Here is a 14,564-nt window from a genome sequence, read left to right on the forward strand (position 1 = left end):
TACTACAGGTTCCTACATTTGGAGTTGTTTGTTCTTAACTTTAGTCTTTGCATGTTTGTTGTGTTGTTTGCTATACAACATTTATTTGGCTGCTTGAATTTGTTTCCAGAGTTTGGTTTTTGACACTGCTCTAGTCAGATCCTTGATACAAACTATCATCAACTAATAAATGTTGCTCTACCTTCTTGGATGAAGCAGCTGAAACACATTAAGGGTTAATGCAGATGACTCTGACTACAGTGAAGAGGTTACAGTTAGTATATAAGGTGGCGCGAGACTAAACCTGAGTGGGTGACTGTGAGGAGGAACTGAAAGGAGGCTTTTCTTTAGACCCACTCCTGTTACTCTGCTCCCATGTATGGATTGAGTCACTCTTCAGTTCCCTGGGCTTTAATCACCTGATCAGTTCCACCAGTCTTCATCCCTTAGCTCATTCACTGAAGGCTGATTTGTCGCCCGGTCCACATATTAACACATTTCTATATAATGAACAGACCTATCGATCTTTGAACTACAGTTAAAGCAAAGTTATTGTCACAAAATTATGCATATTTAATATTTGGGATGTAAAAGGTAGGTTTGATCACTTTAGACCTAATGCAGAAATGGACATGCCCTGAATTTGCCACATGGCACAGGTCCAAATCATAAGAAAGAAAATCATGAAAATGACCTGTAAATATTAGTGTCGTCTCTGAAGTAGCCCGTGTCTCAGTACAAAGGCTCATGAAATCTAATAAATAAATCAGAAATAATAATCTACCTTTCCAAGCACATAACTTGCAATTTGTCAATTAACATTGAAAAGAAATAGATATTAAGACTGTCAGGGCTAGAAAATCTGTTCTGATCTGATTTTAACACACTCCACTGTCCCCACACGCTACACATATTTCTTTGTGACTTAACCAGCATACACTTTAACTATGTTACACAAGCACATTGCACTGTGAGACAATTGAATATAATCATATAATCATTCATACAATCAGTCCATGTGTGACTTATTAAGAACTTCCAGGTTAATCTCAGTCAATGATGTTGTATGGCCTAAATATTACTACGGTACTTTAGACTTTGACTTGGGTGAAATCGACATTTTTGGAAATCGATAAATCTTAATGAACAGCTACAACTGTTACACATTTTGAACATTAAGAAACTAAAATCTAAGATGTCTAAATGTATATATATGCGATTGTTGTGGCACCAAATTGTGTCTTTAATTAATATTGACATGTGTTTTAGTAATCATGTTTGTTCCCTGCTAAAATGAGCTTTGTGTCCAAACAAATATAATTTAGTCTGTCTGGAAATTTCTGTGCAAACATAAAAAAATATTTTTCAAAGAACTAGAGAGAATTTATCAGAGAGAACCGCCCATATGAAAAGTACCAGCACCCGTCATTTCACGGTCGAGGGGAGCTGAAAGATCCAGAGATGAAGGACGAAGATTTGAGTCAAAAGAACGAGACCAACAACAATACAGGAACATATAAATGTTATGTTGGAATCACAGGAAGCCACGCAAAAGTCTTCAACACCATCAACATGACAGTTGTTGAATCAGGTGAGTTAGTGTGTGTGTGTGTGTGTGTGTGTGTGTGTGTGTGTGTGTGTGTGTGTGTGTTTGTTTGTGTGTGTGTGTGTGTGTGTGTGTGTGTTTGTGTGTGTTTGTTTGTGTGTGTTTGTGTGTGTTTGTGTGTGTGGATCAGAGTGAAGCTGCTTCCTGGTTGTTGATGCGAGAATTGTGTTTTACATGACATATGATGAAGAATAACATCAAAGTAGAGGTTGTTTGGCTTCACGTTCCATGTGGTCTGTGACATTTCATTTCAATGACCAAGAAACAAACTGTGGCTGTTTTTGCTCTGTGATGAATTTCTACCGGGCAGAGCTTCAGTCTGAACTGGACCAACACTCACTGAATCAATTAAAAACATGAATGTGTGTGTTTTTTCCAGCTGCACTCAAACACCTCAGTACCACCTCACTAAAGTTCAATTAAACTCAGTTCAGTTCAATGTTATGAAGGAGAAGCAGAAGCTGAAACTGTTACATTACAAAAAGCTGCAGTTTGATGAGCTGTGAAACATTTCACCTGTTCAGCAGCTTCAAGCTGTCGGCTTCATTTCATTTCTAGAAGGTCACGTCATGATTTCATGTCATATTTATTGTTGCTGTTGTTTTATTCTGAAGTCTTAACGTTGTTACCTGGTCCTGGGAAAACCAAAATCCACCTGTGGCTTATTGTGACTCAGGACTTCAGTGTAACATTATTTATTATAATCATTATTAAAGTTAGACCAAAGTGAAGTAAAGTGAAGTGAAGTGAACCAAAGTGTTTTCTTAAAGTGACACTAAGCAGCTCAGTAAATAAATGATTCAGACTTTTCTTATTTTATTTTCATTTTCTATTTAATTCTTGCATAAATAAATCTTGTGTACCTTTATCTACAGTCTGACTTTGATTATTTATTCTCTAACGCGACTGAAACGTCCAATTTAAATGATTATGTCAAGTATTAACAGTGCCTGTACTGTAGTTTTTACTGTTACTCAATACTGAGTTGTTGAGGTCTCTTGCTTCAAGTACATGAATAAGGAAATGAGTGTCCGTGTATACAAAAACTTCTGTTTTTTAGTGTGGGTGTGAGAGTTATCTATAATATGTGGGACATGTCCTTTAAATTAGCAGAACACATCCACAAACAGCACAGAAAGCAAGGACCAATGGATAAATGGATAAATGGATGATGTGGTCCACTCCAAAAACAAAGCACCAAACATCTGAGTTCAACACTCCTTTATTACACGTGCACAAGAATCTGTACAGAAACACAAACTTAAAGGCTTGAATGAGTCAACAAGTCGTTACAGATCAGACAGTATTTGATCCTTATGTGACCTCTACCTGCATATTGTCTCCTGAGGGGGGGTCACTGACACACAATCACACCCACATCAAGGTTTCTACTAGTAACTAGATGTTCAGTAAAGGTGCAATAAAACAGCAGCTAATGATCAGCTAAGGACTAATTAATGACTTATTATTATATTTCTACTGTACTGTTAATATTAATCAGCACAAAGTGAGAAGCAAACCACAGCTGAGGGTCGTGATGAGCAGAAAGGCTGAAGAGATGTGCTGGACCTCTGCTGAGACCTGGGAAATAAGAACACCAACATCAGACACTGTAGGAGCAGGAGGCATGAGTCAAGTCAACAGCAGCTCAAAGTCAAAGGTGGAGCCTGAATCAGAGGACTTTTACAAACTGCTTCACAGTGACACCACCTTTAACTGAGATAAGAAGAAGCTCCCAAACATTTAAACAGAATTAAAAGTGAGAAGCAGGTTCTTCAAGTACTTAAAGGCAGAATGTGCAGCAGCTGTTGTTACATAACAGAGGGCAGACGGTTTTATCATGTTCATCGCTGCTTCATTTTACCAGACTTTTGTATCTTGAAAAGAAAAAAGTAACTTCTACTGTTGTTCAACTTCTGTCCTTTATGAAGAAAGTGAGAGTGAAAGTCTGAAGTCACACAGTCCACAGGACCGTTTCAGATCTGAGTAACCTACAGTGAGCAGGGACAACTGGGATCCGCTCCAGCATCCTCCATCCTCCAACAGTTTCTGTGGAAGACTTCCCGTGTTCTGAATTTCTCAAACAAATTTTGAGGACCAAATAGGAATGAATGATATTAATGTATTGGGTTAAAAAGAAAGCGTAATAGAACTATACGAGAACTCCTTGAGAGGAGGTCTATCCCAGCAGATATCTCCCTGAACCCCTGTATTTTGTGTTAGACACTTGTTTTGTGTTCAACGAAATTATACGTTCAGCAGAACATTTTGAAATACAGCAAAAAACACTCTACTGTAGTTACCTTGTCGTGAATTCCCATAATGCCCTGCTGCCTTTTTTTCTCCCACCTCCCTCAATGCCCATAGTGTAAATGTGAACATATTCACCAGAGCACGGGAACAGGATCCAGGAAGAGGAGGCTTGAGATGATGGCCTCTTTTAAACTTCTATCATTTGTGTCTTTTCCTCAAGTTTATACATCTTTGTTCTGGCATCTGACCTTAAGACTGAGATGTGTGTGTGGAGATAAAAGTAAGATCAAAATAGTTTGTTAGTAAAAAGCCTCTCATTAATGATGCTGGTTTATAATCGTTAACGTGTGTATGCACTGTGCTTTAATCTTAACAAACACAAAAATGATACAGAAACAAAATGCACTTTACTGATTCGTTCAGTTTTAATATAAGGTTTTTGCTAAATTAGCAGCGTTGGGTTAAGTTGTGTGTCTTTAAGTTTCGTTCCCTTCAGTCAAACCTATTGTTGGTGTAAATGAACAGAGCGACACAGAAACAGTTTAAACTAATGGTTAAACTCTAGTTGTCATGTAGATAATGGTTTTCTAAAAGCTTCTACAGACAAACGTGGTTCAATCTCCACTCTTCTTTACTTTATGTCTGATGGACTACAGCCGTAGCCGTCGATTGTTCTGTCTCTTTTCCTAAAACATGTCTGATGGTTCCTCTAAGTAACCAGGTCAGTAATACTGGTGTTTGACATCTATTTGACACCATCGGCCAATCCATAGCGACTTACAAGAGTAGGCAGGGTGAGCCTAAGGAGGTCTTGCCTAACGACCCCTACTGGAGGTAGATCACAGCTGGGATTAGAACCCTAATCTCCCACATGGAAGGTGGAGATCTTACCACTACACTAATAAACTGTCATTGTGTAGAATCAGACTAATAAAATCAACCTCTACTGTTCAATAAAAGATATAAAGTCTGATTCTGATATTCATCTCTATCTGACAGCTACAGTTTCTCTTTCTACGTCTGATTCTGTTAAGTAATGTTACTACATAACTTGAAGTGTTATGTAGTGTTAGCTAGTATTCTAGCATGAATTTGCCATTTATGACATCATGACTAAAGATCCCTGCATTACTTCCGCCTCCATGTTCAGCTGCTGACAAGTTTACTGCTGTCGATGTCAGAGCGCCTCCTGCTGTATGTGTCTGGAACTTGACTCACAAACCTAACTCGTGTCCAAAACCTGCCAACAAGAACCAAAACCTTCACCCTCTAAAAGACACACAAACACACATAAACAGTACCTTATGATGTCAGGACAAAGATCCATTAATATATATAAAAAAAAAGAACTTTGACTTTGAAACATCCAGAGAGGAGAAAAACTGCTGCTGCTGTTTCCAAAGCTGAAAGAAGAACTGATCTCCTGCTCTAGCTTTTTATATTATACACTCCACCCTCCACCACAGGGTGAGTCATGTGAGAAGCCACAGCTCTTATTGCATCAGATGTTCAGTTGGTGTCTGAGAGCAAAGTTGAACTGAACTGTTTAACTGAAACCAAAAAGCAGCAGAATCTGATATAAAGAAATAACAGAACATGTTCGACTCGGGTATCACAGGTCACAGGTCACAGGTGGAGAGAGAAAAGAAGAGGCAACACGACAATCTACAAAACAAAGGACAGAAGAGACGTCCAGCTGGATGTAATGTAGTCTAGTAGAAAACCACCTCCAGGTTGTAGAGGATAAGTCTCTAACTAATAAAGTAGACATTGTATGTACATGGCAGCATTTTATTATCTACATTTACATTTACATTTAGTCATTTATCAGATGCTTTTATCCAAAGCGACTTACAAGTGAGGAACAAGGCATCAAACAAAATCTAAGTCAAGAAGAAAAACATCAAAGCAAAGTGCTGTTAAAGAAGTGTTTCTGTTTCAAGAGCTGTGAGAATGAAAGGGTAGAAACTTTTTATTTTATTTTTATTTTTTTATTTAAGTGCAAAGGAAGATATCTATTAATGATCTTATTTTTAATTAATAGATACATTTGTTTACAATAATATTCTTATTGATTAACTTTTAATAATACTTATAATAATATATAATTCAGTTTCAGTCACACTTTCAGTACAAATACATCAGTGCTGTGTGGGAGAAATGTAGTTTGAACAAAGTGTCAAGACATAAAGTGGAAGTTCTTTAGAAGTTATCTGGTAGCTGGATCTCTTTCTAGTTCCCCTCAGTCTGCAGCAGCTCAGTGAGGAACCACAGGGTGGAACACGACACGTCACTAAGCTGACTGCAGTTCAGGAAATGGAGCTTAAGACTCGGACAGCTACGCCAGCTGCTCGCTCGTTGTTTAAGGAATGTGAATTATGTGGCATATTGCCAACATTAGAGCTGGATAACGATGGCACCAAACTGTGAGATGTTCACTTTGAGGAGTTTGACACCGGATGAGATGGAGGACGGTAAAAAACGGTAAGAATGGCTTCGTCTAATTGCTGCGTCGGTCTGAGGATCATTGACTAACAACAGGGCCGACATGTTGTTTTAGTCTGAGTCGACTGTAGAAGAGCTCACAGGGATATGTAGACTTTACTCTGCTACATTATACTGAGATTTATTATTAGTGAACAGTCGATGAACTAAAAGAGAAACTTAGAGACGTAGTTTGTTGTTATAAAATGACGTCGATGGTGCTCTAATTATCTTTTAATCATCAACATTAACAATTAAACCGAACTGTACAAATATTATATAGTAATGTGGTAACATAGTGTAACATCTAGTGTCCAGTATATTAAATACATTTATTTACATTTCCTCCTCTTAGTATGTTCAGAGCTCTGGTCTCTGCGGCCTCAGTTCAACCTTTAGCATTGTTAGCTAACGTTAGCCGTTAGCATAGCAGGAGCCTTAAATTGGTCTTTTGGCAGTAAAAGCTTAATCGTGACTGATCGAAACTGTTAGTGTTAAACCGTGATTACATTTTCAGGGGTTGGAAAACGGTTTGTGTGAAATTTAGGCTAATATCCCTAATGAATTTTGTGTATTATAATTTGTCAGCTGAAGCAAACCATGTTGTCTTATATAGGGTGTAGAGCAGTGGACTTGGCACACATCCCTGTGTTTGTGAGAAAGTCCTTGATGCAGGAATAGAGTGGGTGGTCCTAGGTCAGACAGTTGATGACCAGGATGTCAAGACTGATTGTATTAAAGGCTGAGCTGTAGTCTACAAGGAGCAAAAACCAGGAGGAGGAAGAAAACATGAATGACAACATGAGCCGCTTCTCATTACTTCTCGTCGTCGTGCTGCTAAATGTATCGGTGATTTTCGCTGCCTGTGAGTTTATAGTAAATATTAAGGTGTCGGGTGTCGATTATGTGAAGTTGACACCACTTTATGTCGATTTTATGTCTGTTTTCTGAATTCGCTTCTCGGTTTTCTCCTGTTTCGACACAAAACTTCTCAGAGTCACTAAGTCGATCTCAATCTGTTATTAAGTTATATATTCGACGTTATGAGCACATTATATTCGTGTGATATGAATATATCAGTATCTAGTTGGCTAACAGTTTAAGTGGTTTAGAGTTTACTAGCATTGGCATGTTTAAGCTAACCTAGTCATCGTCAATCGACGATGTATTACAGACATCTAATGAATAATTAGATGTTATATAGTTAAGCAAGTGAACTATAGCATTTCATCCAGAGACAGTGATGTTGATGATGGTACTGGTTGATCCCTCTCTGGACTCCACTGTCCCATGGGACATCCTGGAACATCCAGCTGGTTTTCCCTAACCATCTCCACCCTGAGTCAGTGTCACAGTCTAATAACAGTGTTGAGAGCTGATCAGCTCCGTTAATGAACTGTCTCCATCTCTCTTCCAGTTATACTTGCTGCTCACAGCTGATGTTAAAGTAGCTCAGGCAACAATTCGACCCATGACCCTTCGGGTGCTCCAGTGCAAAGTTTTCCATTATTTTTTTTTTTGGTAGTTTGTGAAATTTTGCATTCACTAATTACCAAGAGCTACATTAAAGATATTAGGGTTAATAACAGGGAATTTAAAATAGCACAACTTGCAGGTGATACCACCATCTTCTTAAAAAATTAGGTTTTTAATCCTCTCTCTGTTATAAACCAATCATCACTAGTCTCAGACGATGCTCTTAATATTTGTAAATGTGTAATACTCCCTTTAAAAACCCCCTTTGCCGGAGTGTCAGTGATATGCCTGTTAAAACCAGTGTATCCCAGTGTTGTCTTATCCAAAGCAGAGGGATTATCTTGCATCATTAAATATTTTATCTTCAGTGTGTGTTGCCTGGTTGCTTTCACACCTACAGGATTTAGTTCGATTAAAAATCGGACTCAAGTTCGTTTTCCCTCTTGGTGCGCTTCGTTTTGCCACCAAAACAACCGCACCGAGACCCCCAAAATGAGGTGGTCTCGATCCGAGTCACTCCGCGTGACATGACGTGTTTTGGTTCGCTTGGATTTTTACTCGGTGTAAAATGAAACCGAACCGAGGAGAAACTGCTACAATGTTACAAAGTCATCAACTGATTCGGACCAAAGAAAAACGAATTAAGGTGTGAAAGCAAACCTAAGATGGATCATATTTTATTTTTAATTTCTGTGTACTTTAATTTCAATGAATTAACTTAAGAATTTATTATCACTATCTCAATATCACTATTATCACTATATCAAAAATTTAACATAAAGAGACACTGGTGCTGAACCCTTTTACTGGTACAATTTTCTGTCTGTGTTGGTTTGAAGAGGGGAAAAAAAAAAGTGTTGATCTAGTTGATATAGTTGATCTGTCCACATTTTGCTTATTCTCATCTCCCAGCTAGAAATACATATGCTTTTGCTGTATATGGCACATGACTGATGACTTGAGTTTATGTGGGATTTAAGTAAGCTTGCTACTAAATTTAACTTTATAGCATCTGCATATAGTTTTTTTATAGTTAAATTATTTTCTTTATTATTGTTTAGTGATTTTAAATAAGATTCAATGTACAATCCCTGAATTTGATATTTGCCATAAGTTCAACCTGATGGTGGAAACGATAAGAAAGGAAATCATGAAATGATCTGTAAATATTAGTGTTGTCTTTGAAGTAGCCTGTGCCTCAGTACAAATGCTTGTTTGGATTTAGTGTTTAATGTTCAGATTGTGTCATCCTTTCTCTCAAAACACTTTCCTTGCTCTCTACCCTGCTCCTGTTTAAAACTGGCTTTGCTCAGTCCTGTTCAGCTCACTTTTAAGACCTAGTAACTGGCAGCCTGACTAAATTATCAGTCTTTCATTTTGCATAAGTAGTCTGTTGATCTGTTGTCGTAAGAAACTAGGTGTCCAAATGTGAAAATGTTTGATTTTAGTAAGATTAAAGATTCACATTTTACTAAAGACTACTTTACCAAGTATTTTGAGTTCATAGCACAGAGGTTTTGTTACTTTACTGTCACAATTTCAACAAATATCACCATGTTAAAGAATCCCAGCTTCACTTCCACATTTGCACAACACGCGGCACAGGAAGTTTTTGCCACTTAATGGTCGTCAACCGTCATAACCTGGTATAGAGTCAGTGAAAGCTGAGATATTGTTTTGACTGAATTCTTCAAACCCGCATGTCATATATAAACTTGATGCTGTTAGTTCATGAAAGGGGAACTTTCTTTTCATGCTCACACAGTAGATTACCTTTGGAAACTTACATTATAGCGGTAACATATAAGATAAATCTATAAATCTCAGATTAACTGACAACTTTGAATCATAGTTGAACTGTGTAATGGATGATGTCAGGTATGATGTATTAAAACAGAACAGATTGAAACTGACAACTGTGAATCACAGGAAAAACATTGATTATATTCAAACTAGCCGTCATGAACTGCACACTGTGTGCTTTAATTAGTCATTTTAATGTAGTAATCCTTATTTGTTAGTTTCGTTCCCAAACCAATAAAACATATGTTGATTAATCTTTTTGAATTTTCTATTTCTCTAATAACTCTATCGCTCACTTTTACTTTGTGTTTGTAAATTGTTTTATTTCCTTTTCTCCTTTAATCATCAAGTTTATTTTATACTGTGACAGTGAGATCAGCAATAAGACAACTGTCAGGCCAAGAGGAAACATTCAACTTCAGCTAAAATACCTGTTGAACATTATGGTGAATGTTTGTTGAACAGAGACCAGTGTTCAGTGTTTGAAGGTCCTTCACTCTGATTGGCTGCTGTTAAAGTTGTGCTCTGTTTATTCTTTTCTATTTCAGATCTTCAGATCACTGTGAAACCTGGAGACAGTGTTACTCTGCCATGCCAAGTTGACAAAGCCAACGCTGAAGCAGTGAAATGGACCGTAGGGAAAGAAAGACTCTGTCTAAACCGAAACCACAACAGAAAAAGGTGTGAGAATGTGGCTTCATCCTATGAGAATCGGGTGGAGATGGCTGGTCTTTGGAAGGAGAATGGGAACGCATCTTTGGAACTGATCAATGCTACTGTTAGTGATACTGGAACATATGAGTGTTCTGTTGGAAATGGAGGTGACACTGACCCCATCACCACCATCAAGCTGACAGTTGAACCAGGTGAGTTAGAGTGTGTGTGTGTGTGTGTGTGTGTGTGTGTGTGTGTGTGTGTGTGTGTGTGTGTGTGTGTGTGTGTGTGTGTGTGTGTGTGTGTGTGTGTGTGTGTGTGTGTGGATCAGAGTTGAAGCTGCTTCCTGGTTGTTGATGTGAGAGTGAAACATCACAGATCAGATGTTGGTGTTGATGAGACTTTGTAGAAAACAGCTGGTATGAGTGATGGGATCAAAGTGCAGTAGATAATGTCTGACAGGAGTTTGAAGAGGAAATGGATTCTGTTGTGTTCTTCACTCATCACCTACCTGACACCTGCTGACTCACTGCTGCTTCTCATCTACAGGTACCAACAAGGATGAAGGAGACAAGGATGGAGGAGACAAGGATGGAGGAGACAAGGATGGAGGAAACAACGATGGAGAAGACAAGGATGGAGGAGACAAGAGTGGACATGTTGGACTAATAGTCGATCTGCTAGTTGTCCTGCTTCTTGTTGCTGTTGGTGGTTTTGTGATCTATAGAAAATGTAAAGTCAAAAAGAATTTTGTTATTTAATAAAAATCAGTCCACTTGACTGACAGACTCGAACCAAAACAAACTTCAGGGGACAAACAAACTGTGGTGAACAGTTGGAACTGAACTGCTCAAACCTAAAATCTGAGCTGGACCTAAGAAGAGACTGAACTTATGTGGATTTGTTTAATGTGCAGTTATTCAATGGAGGCAGTGGAGACAAATGTGTATTCAGACAAGAGTTTTTACTCCTTCATTAAAACTGTTGAAGCTGTTTCTTTTGATACAGTTACCCTAAAATACACCTGATTACAGAAATAAGGGGGCCTGATCCACCATGTCCAGAACACCTGGTCCAATAAATTGACTTAAATTTGAAGAGTAATGTCTTCATTCCATATGTTCTGTTTGTATTTAAGTTCATAAACAAAGCTGATTTCTCCCTGATTACAAGGCCTGAGGACAAGTTCTGCTATTTATGATAAAGAACAAACTAAAACCAACAAGCTCAAACTGAGAATTCTTATTTCACTGCCTGCACGCCCTGTATTTGTGAACGATTCATTCATGCTGCTTTACAGTTTAGTCAGCGTTCAGTAGGGAGCAGCTGCTGCAGATCTGCACAGAACAAATTGGACAATCACACTTTCATTACGTTTTTTACCAACTTGTAGGTTTAACCATAAAACATCCCAAAACACAGATCAGAATAAACAGCATCAGCGTCTTCCAGTGTGTGCATGTACCATCATAGTTGGTTCTTTTAACATTATAAATCAAAACATGTCTGGCAACACCACTGCTGTGGACGCTGTTATGTGGGAACACAATAAATCTTGATTTTATGTGGGCCTGTATCTATTTTCTTTCTTCCTTCCTTTCTTTTATTGAGTGTTTAAGTATTTTCCACAGTGTGGAAATAATGGATGGATCCGATCAAAGCTTAACCTTTTAAGACCCCAGCTCTAATTTGATTTGCATTTTTTTATTTCTCTTAGCTTTTTGGGCTCATTGGCATCTGGTAAGTATAAAAACTAAGCATCATCTTTTCACAAACAGTTTCAGGAAGACATCATATGCCTACAACATTAAATTATGACACATTCAAAACATTTTTCAACCAGCCATGCCCTTTTCTTTACATTACCTAACGTGATGTACACGTATGTGTACGACAGGTCCTAAGAGGTTAAATCAGTTTTAGTAATATATAAACACAAGGAACCCAAGGAAGTGCCTAACACTGTCAGCACTTTTTAAACCACATGATTACCCACAGCTTACTTGTGCCACTCAAACAGGCTCATACTACTTCTCTCTACAGGGAGGTGTGTTATCTTGGTGAAGCTGAGAGCATGGTCACGCCTTTTGACCTCCTGCTTTAGAAAGATCAGCCAGTTGTTGTTCTTTCAGACTGGCTGGAACTAATGGCCTCTTTATTCTATGTTGCTTTATTTTTAGGGTTGGCTTTTCTCCACCTTTTTGCATGTGATGGTGAGTAATCTCTGTCTTCAATAGCTGTTTTTGTGGTTGAGCTGTGCAGGATGCATCGCTAGTTAACTTTTATTCATGTACTGCGTTTGGTGTTGTGATTGTAGCTGCTACAGATTATCATTATTATCATCATTATTATTATTATTATTATTATTATTATTATTATTATTATTATTATTATTATTATTATTATTATTATTATTATAGGGAAGCTGTCAATGCCAAAGGTGCCTATGTTGACTTGAACTGCAAAGCAACAGTAAGCGTCTGGAGACCTCTCCACCTTTCTGAATTCTGTTTTGAGGACGTATCCTTCACTGCACTGGATTTTGTTGCCTTAACGCCACAAATGCAACCATAACCAGGTTTAGGAATCCCAGCTTCACGTCCACAGTGATTGCACAACACATGGTACAGAGAGTTTCTGTCACCTAATGTCAACTCGTATGGAGGCAGGAAGAGACAATAGAGAGAGGTGATGTCTTTGCTGCTGAATCCTTGTGTCCTGCTGCTGTTGATTCCCTCATGTCTGTGTGTTGCTGAATGACAAACAGCAGCTCTTATGGCTCTATTGATTATTGGTGCTTATTTTGTTTTGGTCCAAGCTTCTGAGTGTGAAGGTGAGCGTCCTCTTCCTCTGTTTTCTCTTGGTGCATGTTAAGTGAGTGTTTGGTTCATTTTCATTCAGTCTTCTTTGTTGTATCTTGTTGTTTTCTAGCTGCTGGTTTTTCCATCATGCATGTTTGGAAAGTCTGGCAATGAAGGTTCACTGTAGTGTTAGTGGATGTTCAGCTGCTAAAAGAAGTGGTTCTCTAGTATTTCTAGTTTTTACTGATGATGTGACTGTTGACATGAGCAGCAGGAGAAATTCTGAAGTGTTTAAAACTCAGATTCAGACAAAAGCTTCACAGTTCAGGTGGAGTAAGACCTGAAGAAGACCTTTCTCACTGTGAATCAGTCTGGTCCTCCACCTGGTGGTGTTCTGTGAGTACTTCATCTCCACTCTGCTCACGATGTCTTTATATCAATACAGACCCACAGGTAACACTGAATAAATCGATCAATCACATTTCAAGAATTCAAGTTGTGTAGTTTTGATTATTTACAACTATGAAGATTTTGCACGTTTTTAAAATCAGTATTTACAACATAAGATCTTTGTTTTACCTTCAAATTGATTTTTTAATGACTCGTTCAGATGCTCTTGAGTTTAGTTTAGTTTGTTTTACTTCATTTTATTAGATTAAATGTAAAAGAGTTTGAATCAGCCACTGTGGACTTTGTCCCTACATTAAGATGGATGCTGTTTTTACTCTTTGCCAAGAACCAGAAGGTTTTGTGGCATGAACGACTCACAAATCAGGACATTTACAGCCTGTGAACTGATTTTTCTCAGGTGAAGCTGAATTGAGGTCCAAATTAAGAATTAAAGCTTCATAAATCTCACCTCTGAAGTTGTCAAACAGTTTCTTTCACAGCTGTGATCTAAGAGTTGTTCTTGTCTTTCAGACACAGATGAGCTGCTGAGTCCTGTCCTGACGTCTTTGTCAAACCTTTGTTATTTGTTATTATTACAAAGAGCATCTTGGAGAGTCCGACTGTCTCTGTAAAGCTGCGTCTGACTAATGTTCGTCATTGCAAAGAAGTTAAATATATCGTCCTCTACAATCCACAATATCATCAGAATACTCAGAGAATCTGGTGACACCTCTGTGCATGAGATCAAATGAAGTATTTAATGTTTGTGATTGACAGCACTGCATTAAAAACAGACATGATTCTGGGATGGACTTCACTGCGTGGGCTCAGGAACACGTCTTAAAATCAAGCTCTGTGAGGTTACTGTGATATCTATCAAACTATAGGAACATGATGCTGGATTGGTGCCAAAGCTCAGTTCAAAGAGGAAAACTGTTCTGTGGTCAGACAAATCCAAATGAGACTCCAGAGGTCAGAGGTCACAGCTTTGACCTCTGGACTAAAGAGCAGAGGGACCTTCCAGCATTTTATCAGGTCTCAATTCAAAAGCTCCTACTGCTGCTGTCGAATCCTGTAGAAGAAGAACGGGACAAACGTTATTCTTAAACAGGTCTCTT

At 38.2% G+C, this 14,564-nt stretch overlaps 1 protein-coding gene and 1 long non-coding RNA gene across 2 annotated transcripts; one reads left to right on the plus strand and one right to left on the minus strand.

Annotated features, from left to right (window-relative positions):
- Window positions 1–2,789: 2,789 nt before the first annotated feature.
- LOC113168207 lies at window positions 2,790–5,226 on the minus strand. The gene is made up of 2 exons (XR_003299380.1): window positions 5,140–5,226; window positions 2,790–3,166 (listed from the first exon to the last, which is right to left on the minus strand). It is a non-coding gene; the product is annotated as an uncharacterized LOC113168207 (long non-coding RNA).
- Window positions 5,227–6,132: 906 nt separating this feature from the next.
- Window positions 6,133–12,035, plus strand: LOC113168202 (pheromone-processing carboxypeptidase KEX1-like). Its single transcript, XM_026369194.2, has 3 exons — window positions 6,133–6,322; window positions 10,150–10,467; window positions 10,805–12,035. Exons 1-3 carry the CDS (start codon window positions 6,298–6,300, stop codon window positions 11,014–11,016), a joined length of 555 nt encoding a protein of 184 aa, XP_026224979.1. The 5' UTR covers window positions 6,133–6,297; the 3' UTR covers window positions 11,017–12,035.
- Window positions 12,036–14,564: the final 2,529 nt, after the last annotated feature.

The sequence above is a fragment of the Anabas testudineus genome, chromosome 18 (assembly GCF_900324465.2).
Source record: "Anabas testudineus chromosome 18, fAnaTes1.2, whole genome shotgun sequence".
In the NCBI taxonomy this organism is placed as follows: domain Eukaryota; kingdom Metazoa; phylum Chordata; class Actinopteri; order Anabantiformes; family Anabantidae; genus Anabas; species Anabas testudineus.

Bases quoted from the DNA above. Each gene is read 5' to 3' on its own strand.
- LOC113168202 (XM_026369194.2), top strand. From the start codon at position 6,298: ATGAGATGGAGGACGGTAAAAAACG. The intron at 6,323-10,149 runs GTAAGAATGGCT...TTTCTATTTCAG, and splicing joins ATGGAGGACGGTAAAAAACG to ATCTTCAGATCACTGTGAAA. The intron at 10,468-10,804 runs GTGAGTTAGAGT...TCTCATCTACAG, and splicing joins CAAGCTGACAGTTGAACCAG to GTACCAACAAGGATGAAGGA.